Source organism: Berghia stephanieae, chromosome 3 (genome assembly GCF_034508935.2).
Source record: "Berghia stephanieae isolate SIO BIC M18660-M18661 chromosome 3, UCSD_Bste_1.3, whole genome shotgun sequence".
Classification (NCBI taxonomy): Eukaryota; Metazoa; Mollusca; class Gastropoda; order Nudibranchia; family Aeolidiidae; genus Berghia; species Berghia stephanieae.
The window spans coordinates 24756552-24777047 of NC_088362.1; the positions used below are offsets into that span (position 1 = coordinate 24756552).

The window sequence follows — 20496 nt, forward strand, 5'->3', positions numbered from 1 at the left end:
ATCTGTCTTTGTTAATTAAATCGAATCCTCCATTCCATTTGACTACTGTTACAAATTCATGGTTTCTACACAGTAAGATTCCACAATTCAGCCAACCTTACTCTCTGCCTACTGTGTCATTGGGCACAGACTATGAGATCAAATCAAAGGGGTAACCATTCATTGCACTATTTACCTTCATGAATATGCCTTGTTTTTTAAAAATGTCAGTATACTAGTTTTATCTATACCAATACAACAGTAAATCTGTGTGTGTGTGTGTGTGTGTGTGTGTGTGTGTTGTTTACAGGGAAAACGAGACTTAGTTTAGTTATGGAAATTAGCCAGTTAGTTAACATTTTTATCTGTCTGATGCAAGACAAGATTTTATAGCAATTTAAGTCCATTTTACTTTTACAATGGCCATATATCATATGCAATTTTATAATCAATTTTCTTCAATCCCCAAGACTTACGACGCCATTTTAAACCAGAAACTCGGAAGTTGGGTACGCAGAATTTTTACTCTGTCAAAATTAAGTATGCAAGTTGTTAATTCCATTTGTCTTTATCATCGTATATTTGTTGTCATTCAGTTTGTTTGCCTGTTTGTTTTTGTATCTGTGAATGCCTCCAGTAAATTCAGTAGGTGAATTGCGGAAATTACTTACCTACATATCAGTGATTTGTTTTATGTCAAAGATGTAGGGAGTTTGCTTGTTGTTCATGCAATTTAAAGAATACATCAGGCGTTTAAAAATATGTAAAAATGGTGCAAGAAAAGTTTTAAAAACCAAAATAAAGTATCAATGTATATATAAAATACATAATATAATAGTAAAATTTACAAGAATTTTGAAAATGCGAGAAGAAAACTATCTCCATACAAAATCTTACCTTCTTGTTCTCGTGCAGCCTCTTCTGCGATCCGTGCCAGGCGTTCTGTCAGGAATTTAATGCATTCATTTTAAAGTAAACGTTTCATTCATCTTTATGACTAAAGAATAATTTACACAAACACACAAACATACACACAAATATATACACACACGTGGGTGCAAATACACACTCAATAATGAAATAAATAAATAAAGAGACCAATAAATATTTTTAAAATACTGAACTATAAAATAGGCAGAATATTTTTTTTGACTCTCAAATGTTCTCCGTGATTCTAAGCTACTGGAAGCTGCGGACTAAAAGATAATTTTTAAAAAATGAGTATTGTGCGAGTATGTGGTCAAGTGGTATGACACTCGCTTTCAGATCGGAAGGTCCTGGGTTTGAGTCTCACTCGGCGCATAGTTGAGTCCTAAGAAAAGGCTCTTTACTCACATTCTCTCACCATACTCAGGTGTAAATTAGAGTACCTGGCCGTTGTATCAGTCCGAAAAAAAATGTAATATCGCCTGACAGGCATCATGTCCCATCCTACATGCTTAGTGTTGCTGTTGACCAAGACACCTCATAAAGCACTTTGAGCCCGTTTTATGAATATTGAGCTATATAAAAGCTCAATTTAAAAATAATAATTTTCTAATAACAGCTTCAAAAAAGAACAAAATACCAAAGACAGAAACGTTTTGGGCTCAAAATCCTCCTTCAACCAACAACAAAACAGTAAAAAAATTAACGCAGACAGACAAGATAAAAGATTTTAAGAAATGTATTAATGTTTTTACTGTTTTGTTGTTGGCTGAAGAAGGGTTTTGAGTCTGATGTGTTCCTTGTTTGATTGTTAGTTATATTTCGAAACTGTTACATTCATTTTTGTTCATTACTTTTTATATGTTCTCTGGTGGAACGCTCCCTATTGATGCTATGCAATGTCTGTAGATCTAGATTAGACCTTGCAGAAAGTATACAGAAATTGAGGAAAAGATCTGAAAAAAAGTCTGTATGAAACAGTGCCAGGCAAAGAAAGACAGAAAAATACAAGAAAAAAAAAAAACATCCCGAAAAATCAGTCTCCCTGGAAATCAGAATTTTTGGGATTTTTTTTTTTTCTTTCTTGCTTTGTCTGGCACTGTTTTATACACACTTTTTCATATCTTTATCTTACACCAGTGCCTACTCCCTAATTTGTAACTGAAATGGAGGTACAAAATGACTTCTATTATTTTCTTACCTTCCTCACGGGCGGCTGCCTCTGCCTCCAACTGTTCCTTGATTTTGTTTTTGATTTGAACGATCGCCTGTTCTGTTGTCTCCTGGCGTACTTGCTCCACGTTCTTTTTCTTCTCCTCCTCTTTCTTTTCCTTGGTCAGTTCTTCAATTTCAAAAACCTGAGAGGAATTCATTAATAAAAATTCTTGTCACTTCGACTTTTATTATTATTTTTATTAACAGTAAACAAATAAATAAAGAAATCAGTATATAAATAATAAACAATACTAAAATTCCTCATTTCCCCAACATGTAACACAATGAAATCAAATCCAACTAATGTAATTGATACTAAATTAAAAGGTCATTAGATAAGTTGATCTTGGATTTTAAAAAACAAACAAACAAAGAAACAATAATCATTGCTCTTGAATAAAACTTTCATTCATTGTAGAAAAACCCCCACTAAAAACAAATTAACAGAAAAAAAAAGCATTCCCTTCCTCGGGCATTATGATCAGGGGGAGGGGGGGGGTGGGAGGATTAAGAGGGAAGGAGGAGGAAGAGTAGGGGAAAGAGGAAGAATATTTCCTTCATACCTTTCCTCCATATCTATGAGCCATCAGGTTGCTGAGGGTGGTTTTGCCACTGAGTGGCGGGCCGATAATGGAGAGCTTGCAAGGTGGGCGGGGCTGGGCTGGTAGGAGGTATGGCCGTGGATTCTTCACAAACTTTTCCAAAGCTTCGGCGCTAGACAAGCAGTAAACCTTGTCCAAGAAACTGATTGGGAGGAAAAGAAGATTTAAACTATTTTACAAAATAAAAACTTTTTTTTTTCTGATCTGGCAAATATAAAAGAAACAAACAAAGATCACACCAAGAAATGAGGTTTTATATAGTGCAATATCCAATAAACGTGCTCAAAGCGCTTTACAAGGGGTCCCTAGCCAACAGCCAAAGTAAACATGGAGGATGAGACATGATGCCTGTTAGGTGATATGACAATTTTTTCTGACAGTGATAATGCTGTTAACAGCCAGATTGTGAGCATAGAGCCTTTTCCAAGCACTCAACTATGCACCAGTCAGAGTGGGACTCAAACCCCGGACCTTCCAATCTGAAGGTGAGTGCCATACCACATAGACCACATAGCCACGCAAGCTGTCTACCTCAAAAAAAAAAAAAATTAATTACATCATGCAAGACAAATCATCAAGAATGGTTTTATGTCGAGATGAATTTGATGCCTTTAATTAGATTTTGAGATAAGATAAGATAAGACATGAACATCCACAATAGCGATATGATCAAGCTGTCTGCATTTCATATGGGCTCAGCGGTATGGTCTTCGCTTCGTACCAAAAAGGTACCAAGTTCGATTACGCGCTGTGCTGTGTGGCCTTGAGCAAGTCATCTCGCCCTAGCTCAATTTGCAGCGCTGCATTGCAGCTGACGCCTGGGTTATTCCAGTCTTCCCTTGGAATAGATCCTAGAGACAAATGTCCCCTATGGGATGAATAAAGGGAATTTTATTTATTTATTTTATCATTAAAAAGTGCCTCAGGAGGATCATGAACATTTACATTGTTGTTTGGATGCAATCTGAAGGGCAAACCTTTTGTGTGTGTGTGTGTGTGCGTGTGTGTGTGTGTGTGAGTGTGTGTGAGTGTATGTGTGTGTGTGTGTGTGTGTGTGTGTCTGCATTCTGTTTGCGATTGTGATTTATGGTTAGGATCCTAGATCACTGTGTCCAATGCTGTAAAGCATTTGATTTCACTACTATAGGAATAAACCATTGCATTGTGTTGTATCTATGAGCAAATCTAACCTATGACGTACCTGACAGCAAATTCTGGTTTGCCAGGTAGTATGTTGCCCTCGTAAAGTGCAACAGGACAATTCCTCAACCATCGAGATCTCCTCCATCGATAACGAGGAGCGACCATAATTTTTGGTCCAAGAGCACGGAGCAGCTCTTCCGTCTCCATTTCCTCTGGCATCTCGTCCTCTTCAGTGTCGATGATTCTCGTGACGACAGCAGCCGGTCGCAGGACGAATGTGAGAAGCTTCTGCATGAGTTGCTGGTGACGACGATAGATATGGAAACGATGCGATATTTCTTTACAGTAATAATGATAAGCATATTTCTATAGCACCTTTCATCGAAACCTCAAAGGGCTTAAAACCAACTAAGCGCTTTGACCCTTGGTGTTATTTCAGTCTTCTTCTTCTTCTTCTTCTTCTTCTTCTTCTTCTTCTTCTTCTTCTTCTTCTTCTTCTTCTTCTTCTTCTTCTTCTTCTTCTTCTTCTTACTATAATTATTATTATTATTATTATTATTATATTATTATTATTATTATTATTATTATTATTATTATTATTATTATTATTATTATTACTATCATTATTATTATTACCCAGACATTGTTTACACAGAATACAATAACCCTACAAGACCAAATCAACCAATATCAAAACAATGAAAACATGAAATCAAAACAATAAAATAATGAACAAGGTATAAAAGAAAAGAAAAAGAGCTATAGAGCTCGAAAATCTTACAGACTGAGGGAGATCATTTCATATTGTGAGTCCGAATTTCATAAGAACCTATCACCAAAGTATTTAAGTCTAGTTTTAGGGGATGCTGACAATTTTGAGTCATGTGATTAAAGATTCCTCAGTGGTAAGTACGGATGGAGTAAGTGTTGAATGTAAAAGGGGGGGGGGGGAGGGAAGGGAGTTGAAGACTCAAATACACCAAGGCAGACAAAGCTATTTTGTACTCAATTCTTCTAGTCCTGTTGGCACCTAGTGGACGGTTCGATTCCTGTCCTTGTATCATCGTAATAAGATTATGAAAGTACAGCACATGGAAATTTGTCAAAATGTAGTTATGATGTAACACAATGGAATCCTGTATTAAGTCAACATCGCCAGACCAGTCAAGGTCGACCGATTGTTTGGGATGTTTTTGTATTTATTTACTTGTATTTTTCTTTCTTGGTCTGTCTGGCACACTTTTTCTTACACACTTGCTCAAATCTTTATCTAAGATAAGTGCCTGCTCCCTATTTTCTCCTTACCTTGAACAGTGTCAAGACAGTTTGGTTACCGTCCATTTCTACCAGATACTGCTGGTCGTGATCCGCCATGTAATCCTGGAAGGAAGACAAGATTATTTATTTTCTTTTAAACATTGCATAAAGGAATCTTGTTTTGATGACAAAAAAAAAACAATTTTTGTAGAACATCATTTGAAATTATTTGTTGTGGAAATATATAAATTTGATTTAAAAACAACTCACTGTTCCATCGGGATGGGGGTGGTGGGGGAGGGTGGGGGTTAGTTCTTATTTTGCTGTTTTCTAAAAAATAAAATATATAAAAAATACTCCAAAATTCACAATCCCCCCCCCCCCCCCCCCCGCAAATAATTAAACAAACAAAACAAAAAACAAAAGAAAAACAAAACAAAACACATAAAAACACTTTGCACATTCAAAGTAAAATTAAAACACATCTGTATAAAAATCCAACATCTTTCAATGATTTACGGTGCGATCACCTTTGACCTCCGTGCAAACCAAGCTTAATATGACTTACCTCCAAAATTCTCAAAGCATTTGTTTTGTATTTGCCAAGATTTTCCTCTACTTGGTTGGGCAAATCTTCTGGACGCCTGATTAATCTCTCCAGGACTTCAACAGGAAGTTCAATAAGGGGTTCCTCATCCTGTTTACGTAAGACATAAATTATGATTTTCACAAAACATGACAATGATTTATTAAAAGTGAATACTAAAATTACATCAGTCAAATTAAATGTAAGTGTCAATTTAATTAACAGAGATGATATAGACGTTTTGGGTTTTCCCTTTGTCAACAAAACACAGTAAAGAAAACACTAAAAAAAACGAATGAAAGATGAGAATGTTCAACGCAATCCAAACTTTGTTGTAACGATTTGGAAAATAATATCAAAGGGTGAAATGTTTCCAAAAAAAAAAATAATTAGGAGACAAATTCTTTGGACTTTTAATCCTAGCAAAGCATATAATTCAACACTGACCTCTTGAGGCTCCTCTTCATCTTCAGCTTCCTCTTCTTCATCCTCTTCTTCCTCATCTTTGTCAGGTGAAGGCTGAGATGAATAAAAAAAAATAAAAAAAAGATTATTTACTGTCAGGCCTTTATAATTTTCTATATTGTAATATTGCAATGTTAGTAAAGGAAATGTACAATAGTCGAAGGACAGATCCACAAAACACGAAGCCTTTTTTTCCCAGCTTTAAAGGTATTTTAGGTAATACATTTAAAAAAAATATCCTTGGTCAATCTTTAAAACATTTCATAAAAAGTTTTTGTAATCAATTAGGATGCACATACAATCAACTGTCTAAATCCGTTAATTTTTGTTAGGAAAAACATAGTGATGAATATTTTACTAAAAGTCTAAGAATATAAACATTTTAGCCAAAATTGAAATAGATAATTTCATGTCATATCTTTAAGCAGCGATAAACGTTAATTTCATAGTCTTGAAAATTTTGCATCAAACTCACTGCTCCTTTCTATTTCCACATAATACCAAATTGATGCGGGGATCATATTACAGTGAAATCCACTATAAAGTAAAGTCAACACTCTTAAAGTTAAACTTCTGCTTAAAGTCAACACCTCTTGTTGATCTCAAAGTATCTGTTCTTTATCTAAGTGTGTTCATCCATTGATAATGGATAAAGTCGACCTACTTATAGTCAACCAATCTTTCTGGTCCAATGGTGTTGACTTTATCAGAATTCCACTGCATACGCTGACGAAAAGGTGACCATGGAAAGGCTTCAGATGGGAACACTACAGATAATGGACGTTTTGGGTAAAAACCCTTCATCATCACAACATTAAACAAAGGAACGTTGAAAACAAATAAAATGAAATACAGCTCTCTACTGTTACTGTATATGCTGAAAAGCTGTTCCCTCCCCTTCACCCCCCCCCCCCCATCTCCATTCCACCCACATGCAAAAAAAAAAAAAAACGTGTTATAAAGTTAATTATGAAATTTTAAAATATTTTTTTTGAAAACTAGTATCAATTTGTCTTATCTGATCGTTCAACAAAGAGAATCCTACCGGAGGCATTGGCTTATCTGGTGCATACACGTCTCTAGTGTAAATATCCCCCGTCACAGGATCAAGTTTTTGTCCAATTCTTCTTCGTTCAATATCTTTGTCGGGCATCTGAAGAAAAATAAGTCAAATTAATATTAATAAAATGTAACAAAAACAATAAGCAACATGCCATACAAGAACGATAAGCAATATGTCAGGTTTAAAACAAACCCCAAATTTCTTGCAAGGAGATCAGTTTAAACTTGATTTGTGCATGTATGTGGATTATCTCAAAGGATTCCTCACAAAACATTGAGGTAGACAAACTAATTGTATGGTTTCCACTAAACTAAACCCATTGCATATGAAATTGGTTGGCAGTCAACCAAACCAGAAACTGAGTTAGAAAGACAACTAAATCACGATCATGAAGTCAACCAAATCCTTATCATGAATGATAGGAACCAAACAAAATTTAAACCAATGATTTTTATGTAAACCCTAATTGCACTTTTGTTTTTTCATTTTTTTAAATACATCTTCTTTTTTGAAAAAAAAACTCCAATGCTGCTACAGCAAACTCTCTGAAGTTTTTTAAAAACTAAGTATACACAGTTTTAATTACTAGAGTAACTAGAAACAATGAAAAAAAAGAATATCACTTTATAAAACTATGAATCTGAAAACGAAGTTAAACTTGTGATTACCCTGATGTTGATGACAAAATCAGGAGCAAATTTCCAGCTCTTAATGAGTTCCAACTGGTCTTTGATGGACATGAGCTCCTCTGATAGGACGGGGAAGTCGTCGATGACATAGCCTGGCAGGAGAAAAAAAAAAGGTAGTATCTCAGAGCCATTTGGCCCACGGAGCCAGAATGTATCCTGCTTTTTATAGTTTCAAACGGACAAATGCAATAGCTGGCAACCCTTGGATAGAACACTGGTCTATCACGAGGTTCTTTCCACCAGTTCTAACAGGCCTAGCTACCCAATCACTGCTGGTTCAGAAAAAAATAATCTCGACTACATCCGGGATCAATCTCAGTGCTTTTGCATGTGAAGTGAGTACTCTACCAGTTGGTAGTGAGCGACTGGGACCCTCTCCTGGCAGGATAAATCGATTCACAATCTATTTCAAGATTCTTTCAAAAAATGATTTCGGAACCATGTATTGTTCGAGGGGTCTACGTAGTGGTCTGTGATTTTAAGTAAGAATATGTAAATCAAAGGAAATATTCTTATCATCTTTCACAATTGTTTCATTTAATTTTAAAATTACGTAGAGAAAAAAAAATAAAATAGATAGTGTCAGCATTTTAAAAATTGAAAATGGGAAAGCATAATAATCTTTGTATTCCACCCAAAAGGTATCACATATAATTCCAACCCCCACCCCCCCAGCTATATTGTGTGAACTTGAGCAAGTCACTTGTCCTAGCTCAGCACTGCACTGCAACTGTTGCCTGAGTTATTCCAAACTTCTCTCAAAATTAATTTTTCTGTGGGAATGAATAAAGGGAACCTTTGTTTGTTTTAACCCTTTTTAAATTGTTGTTTATGAGATTTTAAAAATGAAAACCATGGTATTGCAGCTTATGTGTTGATTTCTCTGATTTTTATGTAAAGATCTGAACAAGTGTGTATGTGCAGTTATGTGGCCCTGTGGTATGATACTTGTTTTTGGATAGGAAGTCCTGGGTTTGAATCTCAATAGGCGCATAGTTGAGTCCTTGGAAAGGCTCTTTACTCACATTATCTCACAGTACTCAGGTGTAAAATGAGTACCTGGCCATTACCGTGTTGTCTCTGTCTGAAAACATTGTAATATCGCCTAACAAGCATCATGTCCTGTCCTACATGTTAATTGTTGCTGTTGTCCAGGGACCAATTGTAAAGCGCTTTGAGCACTAGGTCTGAGGTCGAGGCAGACTGATTTTTGAGATAGTTTTTTTTCTTGTATTTTTCTTTCCTGCTTTGTCTGGCACCGTTTCATACACACTAGTTCAGATCTTTATCTTATACCGGTGCTGCTGCTCTCTAATATCTCAATTTGAATCTTACGTAGGTTATTATGATTTTAAAATTTTTATTATACTTTTAGCTTTGTCATGAACAATTTTCAATAACCCCAGTAGTCTATAATTGTTATTTTCAACTTTACATTATGCATTTTTCTCCCTTACATTCATAGTTGTGTAAAAACTCTCTGTAAATGATGCATGACAAGATAATTGAGATTATGTAATTATATGCCATGTCAAAAAACTGGTTTCAATTTTTCAATTTTCGGAAGTGTAAAACCACTCTTCCAGAGGACTGGATACATACCTTGTATAATTGATTATAGTTTCGGATTGATGCATCGTTTTGTTTTGATTGCCAAAAAAGATCATACATCCTTGCTCTTTTACGTCCCGCAATCTTAAGAATCTGCCTATACATCCTGCTACTAAACATGTTATGGCGCCTTGTGATTATGCCACCTTTATATAACCTATTCATTATTAGTCCTCCAAAGGGCTGGGTACATACACACTTCCAATCAGTTTTGAACTGGAAGAGCAGGTGTGACGTCACAACTTTTCTGCCCTATTGTATAAGGTATTTAAAAGGATAAGCCCTATATTCAGCCTTAGGTAAGAAAAGATAAAATGCCTGGGTTGGTTTAGCTATTCTTTGAAAAATATCTTGAAAAAAAAACTAAACAAAAAACATTCCCCAAGGACCGGATGAATAAAAGAAATTTTATGAGTATTTTTTTTCCTATCTAATAAAAAAAAATCCCGATTTTAAATAGCATACCATGATGAGCAACTTCGGGAGAATTGACTTTGTCTTCAATCATCTTCAAGACCATGTCGTCAGGGACGGCCTCTCCACGGGTCAAGATTTCGGCACACTTGACGCCCATCTCTGTTTGAAGTTCCATGTTTTGCATGATGATATCAGTGGCTGGGTAAATTTTTTTTAAATTAAAGAAAAAGAGGGGAAAAGTTGGTGTCACCATCATTTATCAGACTTAAATGTTGCTATCGTTGTTGCTGTTGTTGTTATTGTTTCCAATCGAGAAGTGTTTTAGCAGTTGATCGTCATCCTCATAAGCATCATTAACCATTACCACTATTAACTTCATCATCATCATCATCATCATCATCATCATCATCATCATCATCATCATCATCATCATCATCATCATCATCATCATCATCATCATCAGCATGAAAAAGAAGAAGAAGAAGAAGAAGAAGAAGAAGAAGAAGAAGAAGAAGAAGAAGAAGAAGAAGAAGAAGAAGAAGAAGAAGGAGGAGGAGGAGGAGAGGAGGAGGAGGAGAAGGAAAGTAGGAGAAGAAGGAGAAGAAGAAGAAGAAGAAGAAGAAGAAGAAGAAGAAGAAGAAGAAGAAGAAGAAGAAGAAGAAGAAGAAGAAGAAGAAGAAGAAGAAGAAGAAACTTACAATTTATCAACTCGCATTTCCATTCTGCTGCAAATCTACGAGCAAGGGCAGTTTTCCCAACTCCTGGCTTACCCAAGAAGAGAAAACAAGTGGGTTTAGAGTACAAAAACCGCAGCTCAGTCTGAAAATGAAACCAATGAGAAATGGTAGTTAGAAAGAGGTGTGTTACAATGGTTTGTGAATTCCATGTTCATCATATAATATATACAGTCGCCTCTCTCTAATCCAGAACTTCACAATCTGGATGTCTCTGTCATCCAGATAGGTTGCTTGGGGATGGATTTTTTTCTTCATTTTTTTTTTTTGAACACTTTAGGGACTGATTCGACTATCTGGATGTCTCTGTAATCCGGACAAACTGCTAGTAATGAAGGTGTTTGGATTGGAGAGACGTGACTGTAGTTGATCTTCACCTGATTTTGCACCGGGAATTAGATACCCTACAAAAAAACAAACAACAAAAACAACAAAAAACAAAACAAAGCACTGTACCAAAAATGTAACAAAACACCAGAAGGATGCATTTTGGAAAGCTATGTCATTCTATTTCACCTATTTTGGGACTCAAATAGAAAGGACGCCCAGTCATCTCATTGTCAATGCTAGTCAACAACGATCTCAAAAGAATGCCAAACATCAACATCCACTTAACACCAACTATAGACCTCAACAACACCAGAGACACAGCATCAAACAGACAGGAATGGAGATTCCGATACACAAAAATTAAGAAGGCCACTGAGGCTGCAAAGTCGCAAGACTATGCTAGTGACCAGCTTAAGTCAGTCAAGTCATACACTTAGTCACTACACAAAATTTGAGGAAAGGATTCCAAAGATAACCCATTTGAGGTGTGATACTAAACTGTTAGAAGCTGTGAAATCAAAATGAATATAGCCTTGAAAAAGAACAAAATACAAAAACATGGAATGTTTTAGGCTCACAACCCTTCTTCCGCTACATTCCATGTTTGGTATTATGGTCCTTTGCAAAGCTTTTATATTTATTTTTGTAGCTATGAGGCAAACACGACAAGTATATTCCTATTTAAGTCGCGTACTAAATGACCCAAAAAATTGCAGTTTTTCTTTGAATGATGAAAATACAACTTAGCAGGTTTTGTAAGACAAAATCAAGTCAAATGATAAATATTTTCAAATAAATTTAATTAAATTCACATTAGGTTATGGTATGTCCTGTTATATTCTATTCAAACATATGAAACAGAGCAGTTTTGAAATCTTAAATCAAATATTCAATCTCACTATAGTAACAATAATTGAAAAAGTCCCAATACTTGTAGTGCTTACCTCATCTTCACTGTACGGGTCTTTTAGAAGCTGTTTGGAAAGCCCGAAGACATCTTTGGCAGTTTGGGAACATTTTTCATCGTCTACGCTGACAGCCTTCAACTCAGGCTCTGGAGGTTTCCGCCAAGGGTCAATTTCCACTGATGACACAAACAGAATAGTTTTAGCAAGCAAAGTAGTTTTAATGATTCTTATAATATGTTTTGTTTCTGGCTTAATTAATGTTATTTAAAAAACTTTTCTTAAATTCTCATTGAATGCAATAAATTCATTTAAATATTTCACACGTCATCTAACTCAATATTATAAAGAATTAAACAAATTGGAAAGAAATTAGTAGAAAACCCTGATGTTTTTTGTAAGGCAAATATTTTTATTAGATCAATCTCAAATAAGAACAAATGTGTCACATCAAAAAATAATGTAGAGCCTCACATGTGTTTGAAAAGAGTAATGCTGGCTTTGTGATTTAATTTTGTCTTATTTATGTATTTTTTATTTTTTTTTATTTTGACTAAACTGATATGTCTTTGATTACATCATGATTCACAAATTATAATTTTAAAAGTATATTCTCAAACTCAAAAAGTAGAGAGCGTAGGGGCTGCCTGAAGCATGGAATCATGAAAATACTAATGACAAAATGAAAATGAAAAGGCTTCGGATGGTAAAAACGGACATTCCGGGTACAAACCTTTCATCAGCAAAACAATAAACAAACGATCCATAAACAAAGGAGTAGTTGAAAATAAATAAAACATAAAGTAGTCAGAACTGTAGCATCTGTGTACTTTGGAGGTTGAAATGTGAATGAAGCCATAACACTCAACCGAAGCCACGTTATATTATCATTCATAATTCAATCAACAAAATACACAGACGCTGCACAAGTCTGATTACATTTTGTTTTTATTTGTACACAATTCTCAAACTCACCAGGGGGAACCTCTGAAAGGTCAATGGTAGGCATCTCGATTTTCTTCCAGAAGCCTCACCTGTAACATGAAAATTAAGACTGATATTTCGAATTTATGTATAGAATAGACATGAAGGTAATAATAACTCCTCCTGCATCTATTCTGAATCATCACCATCCAAGTTGCCATTATTATCTTCTACTTCTACCTTACGATACATTTAAAGTGCTGCGGTGTCCTCAAAAATGAATGGATGTCAATTGAAAACTAAAATCAAGAAGTCTGTTAGGTCATTAGATTTAATTTTGTTCCAGAAAGACAATAAACTTGCTTTTACTTATTGAATGGTACTCTATCTAATGGCAGATTACTCCACACAGATCTAAATTTAGTCAAAGCTCCAACGACTCAGGAGTTTATAAATAAAAAAAAAGAGAAAGAAAAAAAAGAAGAGAAACAAACGAAACATCTGCATGGACTTGAACCAGGTTCATTTGTGAGTAGGCGTAGGCTCTACAAACTGAGCAACTAGGAGCAACATGTTCGGTGAACACAGATTCATTCCAATATCCTATGTAATTGTATTGACTCCAAACAGTGTCGGAAGATCCAACAATACTCCATCACAATGACCTGGAAATTATTTTTCTTGATCTTGAAGCATATCTTTTTACTGCCATGTCAACAAAACTCAGAATTTGTCTTTCGAGGCGTTGCAGCATACATTTTAACGAAAAAATACATGGTGATAAAAAAGGCGTGTTTTAAATTTTAATTTTAACATTGATCATGACTATCTATGAACAAAGCCCAGTACTCCAGTCCACAGCCAAAGACACGATGTTATTCTAAGTAATACGTTGAATGTGAAGAATAAAGTACTCATCCAAAATAAAAACAAATCCTAAATATTATTACAAGTTCACTTATAATAGGTACGAGAAGTCTCCGTGGTCCGTAGTAGATAGGCTGTGGCTGTGTTTGTCGACGAAGTTGAAGTCAAGCAAGCTTGATTAAACATTGTGGCTAATTATACCAAGTTATGCTAATTCTACCAACCAAAAACATGTAATCTCATTTATCATTTTACATCAAAACATCTTCGAACCACTGGAAAACAAACCTATTTTGTGTTTCCATGACTGAAGTAAAATACTCCTTCAGTTGAGTAAAGAGAAAAATAGAGGCAATACTCGTCGCTGCTTTTCCGTCGCTAGGGAAGTATAGGATCGCAGCAAATAATATTTTTGGAAGAAAAAATAATTCAGCGAGCAACAGATATATTTTTTTGTAATAATCACATTAAAAAAATACTCACTAAGATTCAATATCAAGTTTATGTACAAACCAAATAAATAAGATTGTAAATATTCATTAACTTCTTTTGTGACCCTTGACCCCACGAGTGATTGCGTTGAGGATTTGCTTGCTGACATTCATGTGGAAGTAAGACTCTCTCTCTCTCTACACAGTCAAGCTGTTGATCACCATTTGTCGAAAGCATGGCGAGCGAACTCAAGGTAAATAATATTTTCATCTCTTCTTACAATTTATGAAGCGATATTGTCACTTGATGTGATGCTTTTTAGATATGATTAGGTTTTTATGTCGTGTACAGCAACAATAACATCGGAAGAACAGAGATCTTCCCATCTCAGTTCAGCTCAGACTTTATTGGGAGAGTATTGATTATTGCAGTCGTTTTTCATCATGTCATCAGATTTATTTTGATGAAAGATGATATAAACTATCCGTTTCATCTTGTAAAATTATCGATTTCCCTATGTCTTCTTTTTTTTTTTAAAGAAAAAATATTTTAGTTAGGCGACTCAATTTTTCAAGGTTGAAGGTGTGTGAATTCGCACGATCTGATTGGTCAAAATTGAAGGTGTGTCTTGACCTTTATTTTGTGATTGGCTATACTTACGTGTTGTCCTACATGCTTTAAATGGGTGATCGCTGATCAATAAAACAAAATTGTTTCAACACTAACACTATATAAAACCGATTGTTTGTTGGCTACGGTCCATTTACAGCATGGACGGACAAAAAAAAAAAAAAAAAACACATTATTTTTATGTTTAGTTTGATCTTGGTCACGCGATCTAAGTCGTTACAATGAGTACACGTTGATTCTGGTGAATAGAAGTAGGGCCCAACGTGCGCTGGAGTAGGAGTATAAACGACGTGCTCTTATTTGCAGGTCTGATAACCCAAATTGTTGTGGTCTCATACATTCATTGCTTACTTACTTTGGCCTTTTGCCCCCACAGGAGCATATGCCACCAACGAAGGTCCTCCACTTTTTTTTCCTGTTCTGTACCATCACTTCCAATCCTCTCCATGTTTGTCTCGAACGCTGGATGTCTGCTTCTTCATCTAATCTTTTCTCTTTCGTTTGCCCTGTGGATTCCGGGTCAAAGCTTGGCGGATGATGCTTGTTGTCAGTTTTCTGAGAGTGCGACCAATCCATTTCCATTTTCTCTTCAACCTTTTGTTTTCAATTTTTTGGTTGTTGGGTTGTTTTCTGGCACAGCTCGATGTTGCTACTTATTTTTCCGGCCAATGTACTTTTAAAATCTTTCATAGACATGAGTTGACAAAGATTTCATTGTTGTAATTATGGAAATACTCTCAAACCAACGCAAATTATTGTTCGTTACAGTAATGTTAAATCAAGCCCATAATTGCGCTTGGTTATTAGACCTGTAAATATGGGCACGTCGAGTATTAATATGTATAATCTGAAATGATGTGTTTGATACACTGGATAAAGCAGTAAGAAAAATACAAGAAATTTGGTTTCAAATAATCAGCCTTCTTGGTCAAGGGATCGATCTTCAGACTCCCGGTTTATATATAAGAGAGAGAGAGAGATAGATAGATAGAGAGAGAGAGAGAGAGAGGGGGGGGATGAATTGAGAAAAAGAAATACTGAAAGAAAGAATGCGAGATAGATAGATAGATAGACAGACAGCTGAACCGGAGAGAAAGACATAAGGAGAGAAAGAATGATAGCGATAGATAAATAGATAGATAGAGAGAGAGAGAAGAAGAAGAAAAGAAAAAAAAAAGAAAAAAAAAAAAAAAAAAAAAGAGAGAGAGAGAGAGAGAGAGAGAGAGAGAGAGAGAGAGAGAGAGAGAGAGAGAGAGAAAGGAATGAATGGAGAGAAGGAAATACTGAAAGAAAGAATGCGAGATAGATAGATAGATAGATAGATAGACAGACAGCTGAACCGGAGAGAAAGAATGAAAAGGATAGATAGATAGCGATAGATAAATAGATAGAGAGAGAGAGAGAGAGAGAGAGAGAGAGAGAGAGAGAGAGAAGAAGAAAAAAAAAAGAAGAAAAGAAAAAGAGACAGAGAGAGAGAAGGGGGGGGGGATGAATGGAGAAAAAGAAATACTGAAAGATATAATGCGAGATAGATAGACAGATAGCTGAACCAGAGAGAAAGAAATAAGGAGAGAAAGAATGAAAAGGATAGATAGCGATAGATAAATAGATAGATAGAGAGAGAGAGAGAAGAAGAAGAAGAAAAGAAGGGAAAAAGAGAGAGAGAGTAGAGAGAGAGAGAGAGAGAGAGAGAGAGAGAGAGAGAGAGAGAGAGAGAGAGAGAGAGGAATGAATGGAGAGAAAGAAATACTGACAGAAAGAATGCGAGATAGATAGACAACTGAACCCGAGAGAAAGAATGAAACGGGTAGATAGATAGATAGATAGAGAGAGAGAGAGAGAGAGAGAGAGAGAGAGAGAAGGGACATAGTAGTAGATTTAGCACGTTTGGGTGGTGAATTTGGTGAGTAGTTACCGATAGTTGCAGATTTGCCATACTGATAATCTTTGAATGAATGAATGTATTTGCGAGGAAGACTGGCGTAGCTTGCACTAACGGATTTGATTACACAGCAACTGTGTTATAAAATTTTCATTCAAGCATGAAGCATGTCTGTGCTGTTCCCAGAGCGATAAAACAAGATAACAGATAACAAGTTATGAATGCGGGTTACATTGAAAGAAATGTTTGATGTAACGGTTGTAAAGTCAAGAGATCTGTGATTATTATGGAAGGAAAGGAATCTACTCATACTAAAACTATTTTTTTTCCCCAATTAACACTGGAGAGAAAAATAAAGTGAGTAGATGTGACTCATATATAAGGGAACAACACAAAACAAACAAAGTTTCGGCCCTTGGCCTTCCTCAGTAGACAAAAAGCACAAACACACATATGGTTATTTACAAAATATCACATTTCGTCAAATGTGGAAACAATGTAAATGTAAGAAGACGGCGTCAGGTGTGGATGCAAGAAGAGGCGCAAGAAAAGGAAGGCGGGGAGAAAAAAAAATATCCCCCCCCTTCCTCCTATTTTTTTCCCTCCCCGCCTTCCTTTTCTTGCGCCTCTTCTGACGCCCTCTCCTTACATTTACACTGTTTCTACATATGACGAAATGTGATATTTTGTAAATTTACATATTTGTGTTTGTGTTTTTTGTCTCCAGACGAAGGCCAAGGGCCGAAACGTTGTTTGTTTTGTGTTGTTCCCATATATATGAGTCACATCTACTCACTTTATTTTTCTCTCCATTTTACTGGCTCATTTTGGCACCTCTAGCTGTTGTTTTAACACGGTATGTAGTGATAAACTATGGAGTATTTTATGTGTCGGGTTGAGAGCATTTCCGTAACGACACACACACACACACACACACACACACACACACACACACACAGTGTGAGCACATAACAATTAGGATTATCAGAGCCACAAGTACACCGTATTTTGAACACGTTATTAAACATGATTTTTATGAGGTTGGTCTTTGATTGAAAATAAAATTGGTGTGTGCCAGGTTGAGTTTTACGAGGGCTATTGTTGTTACACTCTGTTCCAGGTTCATGTTTTAAGACCGCCAGTCGGATGGTTAGATCTCACTAGATTCTCTCAATCAGACTATAAGCGTTTAAGGTTACGCATGTGTGTGTGCGTGTGTGTGTGTGTGTGTGTGTGTGTGTGTGTGTATGGGTGTGTAGAGTTGATGAGTATGTTACTAAGACGCATACTGCCAGTGGTCTGCAGAGGAGATTTCGTGGATAACAAAGCTATCTTAAACACATGCCAAGTAGCCGAAAAGATCAGCCCCTCAGTCTTTAACTCTCTCCTTACCAGCTATTTACATAATTTTACCCCAAAACTTCATACTAACCCTACGCAAAAACAGATTTTTCAAACAGATTAGCAACGAGTATATTCTATATTTTGTTCAGAAAATGAGCTCAGCAACATAGTGTCAAGTTTTTATGGCTATAACTATAACAAAATGAAATCAGAATAGGAAAATTATTGGATGCATCGTAACGAATGTGAGGATTTTCCTATGGTATGGGTGGTAAGGAGAGGGTTTAAGTATTAATCACAATAATTTTGACACATTGATGGTGGACCCGTATCAATAAACATGACATGTCATATTTTTTTCTTTCAATCGCCTGGGTTGAATTTGAAATTGTGAGACATCCTCCGGATCTTTGGGGCTGATTGCTTGGGGTGAAGGACATGTATTTAGGATGGCTATGGTTCGAACCGACGTACATTGCAGGTCTGATAACCGACTGCAGTTATGGGCTTGTTTTAAAATTGTTGTAATGGAGAATATTTTAAGTTGGTTTGAGATTATTTCCATTACAGCAATGAGCCCAAAACAATTTGGGGTATCAGACCTGCGAATAAGAACACGTCAGTGTGGAACTAATCATCCATCTGGCGGTAAAAAAAAAACAACAAACAACAACAACAACAACAAAAAAAAAAACAAAGAGTCTCATAGCGTCAGCTACATTTCATTCATTCTTGATAATCATCATTATTGTTCATGGTATTTTTGCCGTGTCATCATTCAACACGTAGGGGACACTGATCGGCCTTTTTGTCACCGTGTCATACAATACGAAAATAGGACCGTGTCATTGTGTGGTAACAAATTCAGGTGCGAGAAAAGAAAAAAAAAAGATAAAAAGCCAGCGTGGCTTTAGCTGTGGCACAAGCGTTCATCATACTGTCATGCGCGTGAAAGCTTGGGCAGCTTGAAGCTTCAGCCGAGCAAGCTTTTCGTCTCACTTTGCCTCACCTACGGAAAACGTCTCACTCTCAGGCCACACCAACCCAGCTTCGACTGAAGTACAGGCTATCCATAAAGTCTTTCCCTGTTTAATATCATCTTCATCAGAAAAACGTTCCACATGGACCTATGGATACAAGTTTAGTGAATAAATGTTTTACATGTTGTTTACCATTATCTTCTGCTCAATGTGCCTCAAAATGGTTGCCATGGCTACCTACAACCAAATTCAACCTATTTTCAAGTTCTCTCCGTGTGCTTTGAAGTTTTGTGGCGTGATGGATTCAATAACAGCTCTTATTTTACGATAAGCATTCCAATATCTGAAATGGAGGCTGAATGATCAGTCTCAGATGAGCCCCATAGGAAAAAGTCATATATATGTGTGTGTGTGTATTATATATATATATATATATATATATATATATATATATATATATATATATATATATATATATATATATATATATATATAGAGAGAGAGAGAGAGAGAGAGAGAGAGAGGTCAGGGAATCGAGTCATTTAGAAAGTCGCGAATGGTCTATCTCGACGTGCCCTTATTTGCAGGTCTGATAACCCAATTCATTGTGGGCTCATTGTTGTAATGGAAATCTCAAAAAAAAAAAAAAAAAAAATTTAATGACGCAAAATATTGTCCATTACAACAATGTTAAACTAGCCCATAAGCGGGTTCGGATGTCAGACCTGAATATATGTACACGTTGGTTTATCCCCAAGTTGGAGGAACAACGATTTTATATATATATATATATATATATATATATATATATATATATATATATATGTATGTGTGTGCGTGTGTGTGTTTGTTAAAAGTCGTTTTCATGTCCTCTAATGGTCTGCCAAACTGGGCTATGAAATGTTGTTGTGCTACTTTTGGCGATTTCATGCAATCACCTTATTTTGTTGCGCTGTTGTGATTCCGAAAACGGAGAGTAAAACGAGGTCTTTTAAGTTCATCGCTCATTTCGCTAACTTTGGTGATGGGCATAAATGTAGGACTTTTCCTTAGAAGATGGTAGCTTCTAATGGTGCTCACACTACTAATGTTATGACGATCGATCCAGGATGCATCCAGGAATTTGTAAAATTGATATTATGGTGGGTAGACATGGTGTGGATTTTACCGAAGCATATACCATCCATACTCGAAAGCCATGTTTACCGACTTGACATTGAAAACGGAAGGGGCCCCTTTAGTCTGTTGGTATTATTATTATTATTATTATTATTATTATTATTATTATTATTATTATTATTATTATTATTATTATTATTATTATTATGTGTAAGTTGCTGGTACATCCGTCCATCCATCCATCCATCAATCCATCCATCCACCTATCCATCCATTAATTCAAACATACATCCATCCATACATACATAATATTATTATATTCACGGTACAACTATAACTATAAGTAACTATAATCCCATTTTGAGTAATACAGAGATGGCTGATATTCTATACTC

General features: G+C 35.8%; 2 protein-coding genes across 2 annotated transcripts in view; one reads left to right on the plus strand and one right to left on the minus strand.

The window, feature by feature from the left end:
* LOC144967411 (adenylate kinase 9-like) overlaps window positions 1–14110 on the minus strand; it is a 71412-nt gene extending 57302 nt beyond the window's left edge. The window contains exons 1-14 of the mRNA XM_078904579.1: window positions 14003–14110; window positions 12899–12957; window positions 11963–12102; window positions 10653–10773; window positions 10003–10152; window positions 7906–8018; window positions 7220–7327; window positions 6157–6228; window positions 5692–5820; window positions 5172–5246; window positions 3925–4166; window positions 2685–2865; window positions 2108–2264; window positions 877–921 (exon numbers count right to left, since the gene is read on the minus strand). Of these exons, the coding sequence (XP_078760705.1) occupies window positions 877–921; window positions 2108–2264; window positions 2685–2865; window positions 3925–4166; window positions 5172–5246; window positions 5692–5820; window positions 6157–6228; window positions 7220–7327; window positions 7906–8018; window positions 10003–10152; window positions 10653–10773; window positions 11963–12102; window positions 12899–12932 (1567 nt within the window). The 5' untranslated portion in view covers window positions 12933–12957; window positions 14003–14110. The remainder of the gene's footprint in view (window positions 1–876; window positions 922–2107; window positions 2265–2684; window positions 2866–3924; window positions 4167–5171; window positions 5247–5691; window positions 5821–6156; window positions 6229–7219; window positions 7328–7905; window positions 8019–10002; window positions 10153–10652; window positions 10774–11962; window positions 12103–12898; window positions 12958–14002) is intronic.
* Window positions 14111–14276: 166 nt separating this feature from the next.
* Window positions 14277–20496, plus strand: part of LOC144967412 (homogentisate 1,2-dioxygenase-like) — a 28729-nt gene continuing 22509 nt past the window's right edge. Inside the window, exon 1 of the mRNA XM_078904580.1 lies at window positions 14277–14399. Coding sequence (XP_078760706.1) covers window positions 14382–14399 — 18 coding nt within the window. The 5' untranslated portion in view covers window positions 14277–14381. The remainder of the gene's footprint in view (window positions 14400–20496) is intronic.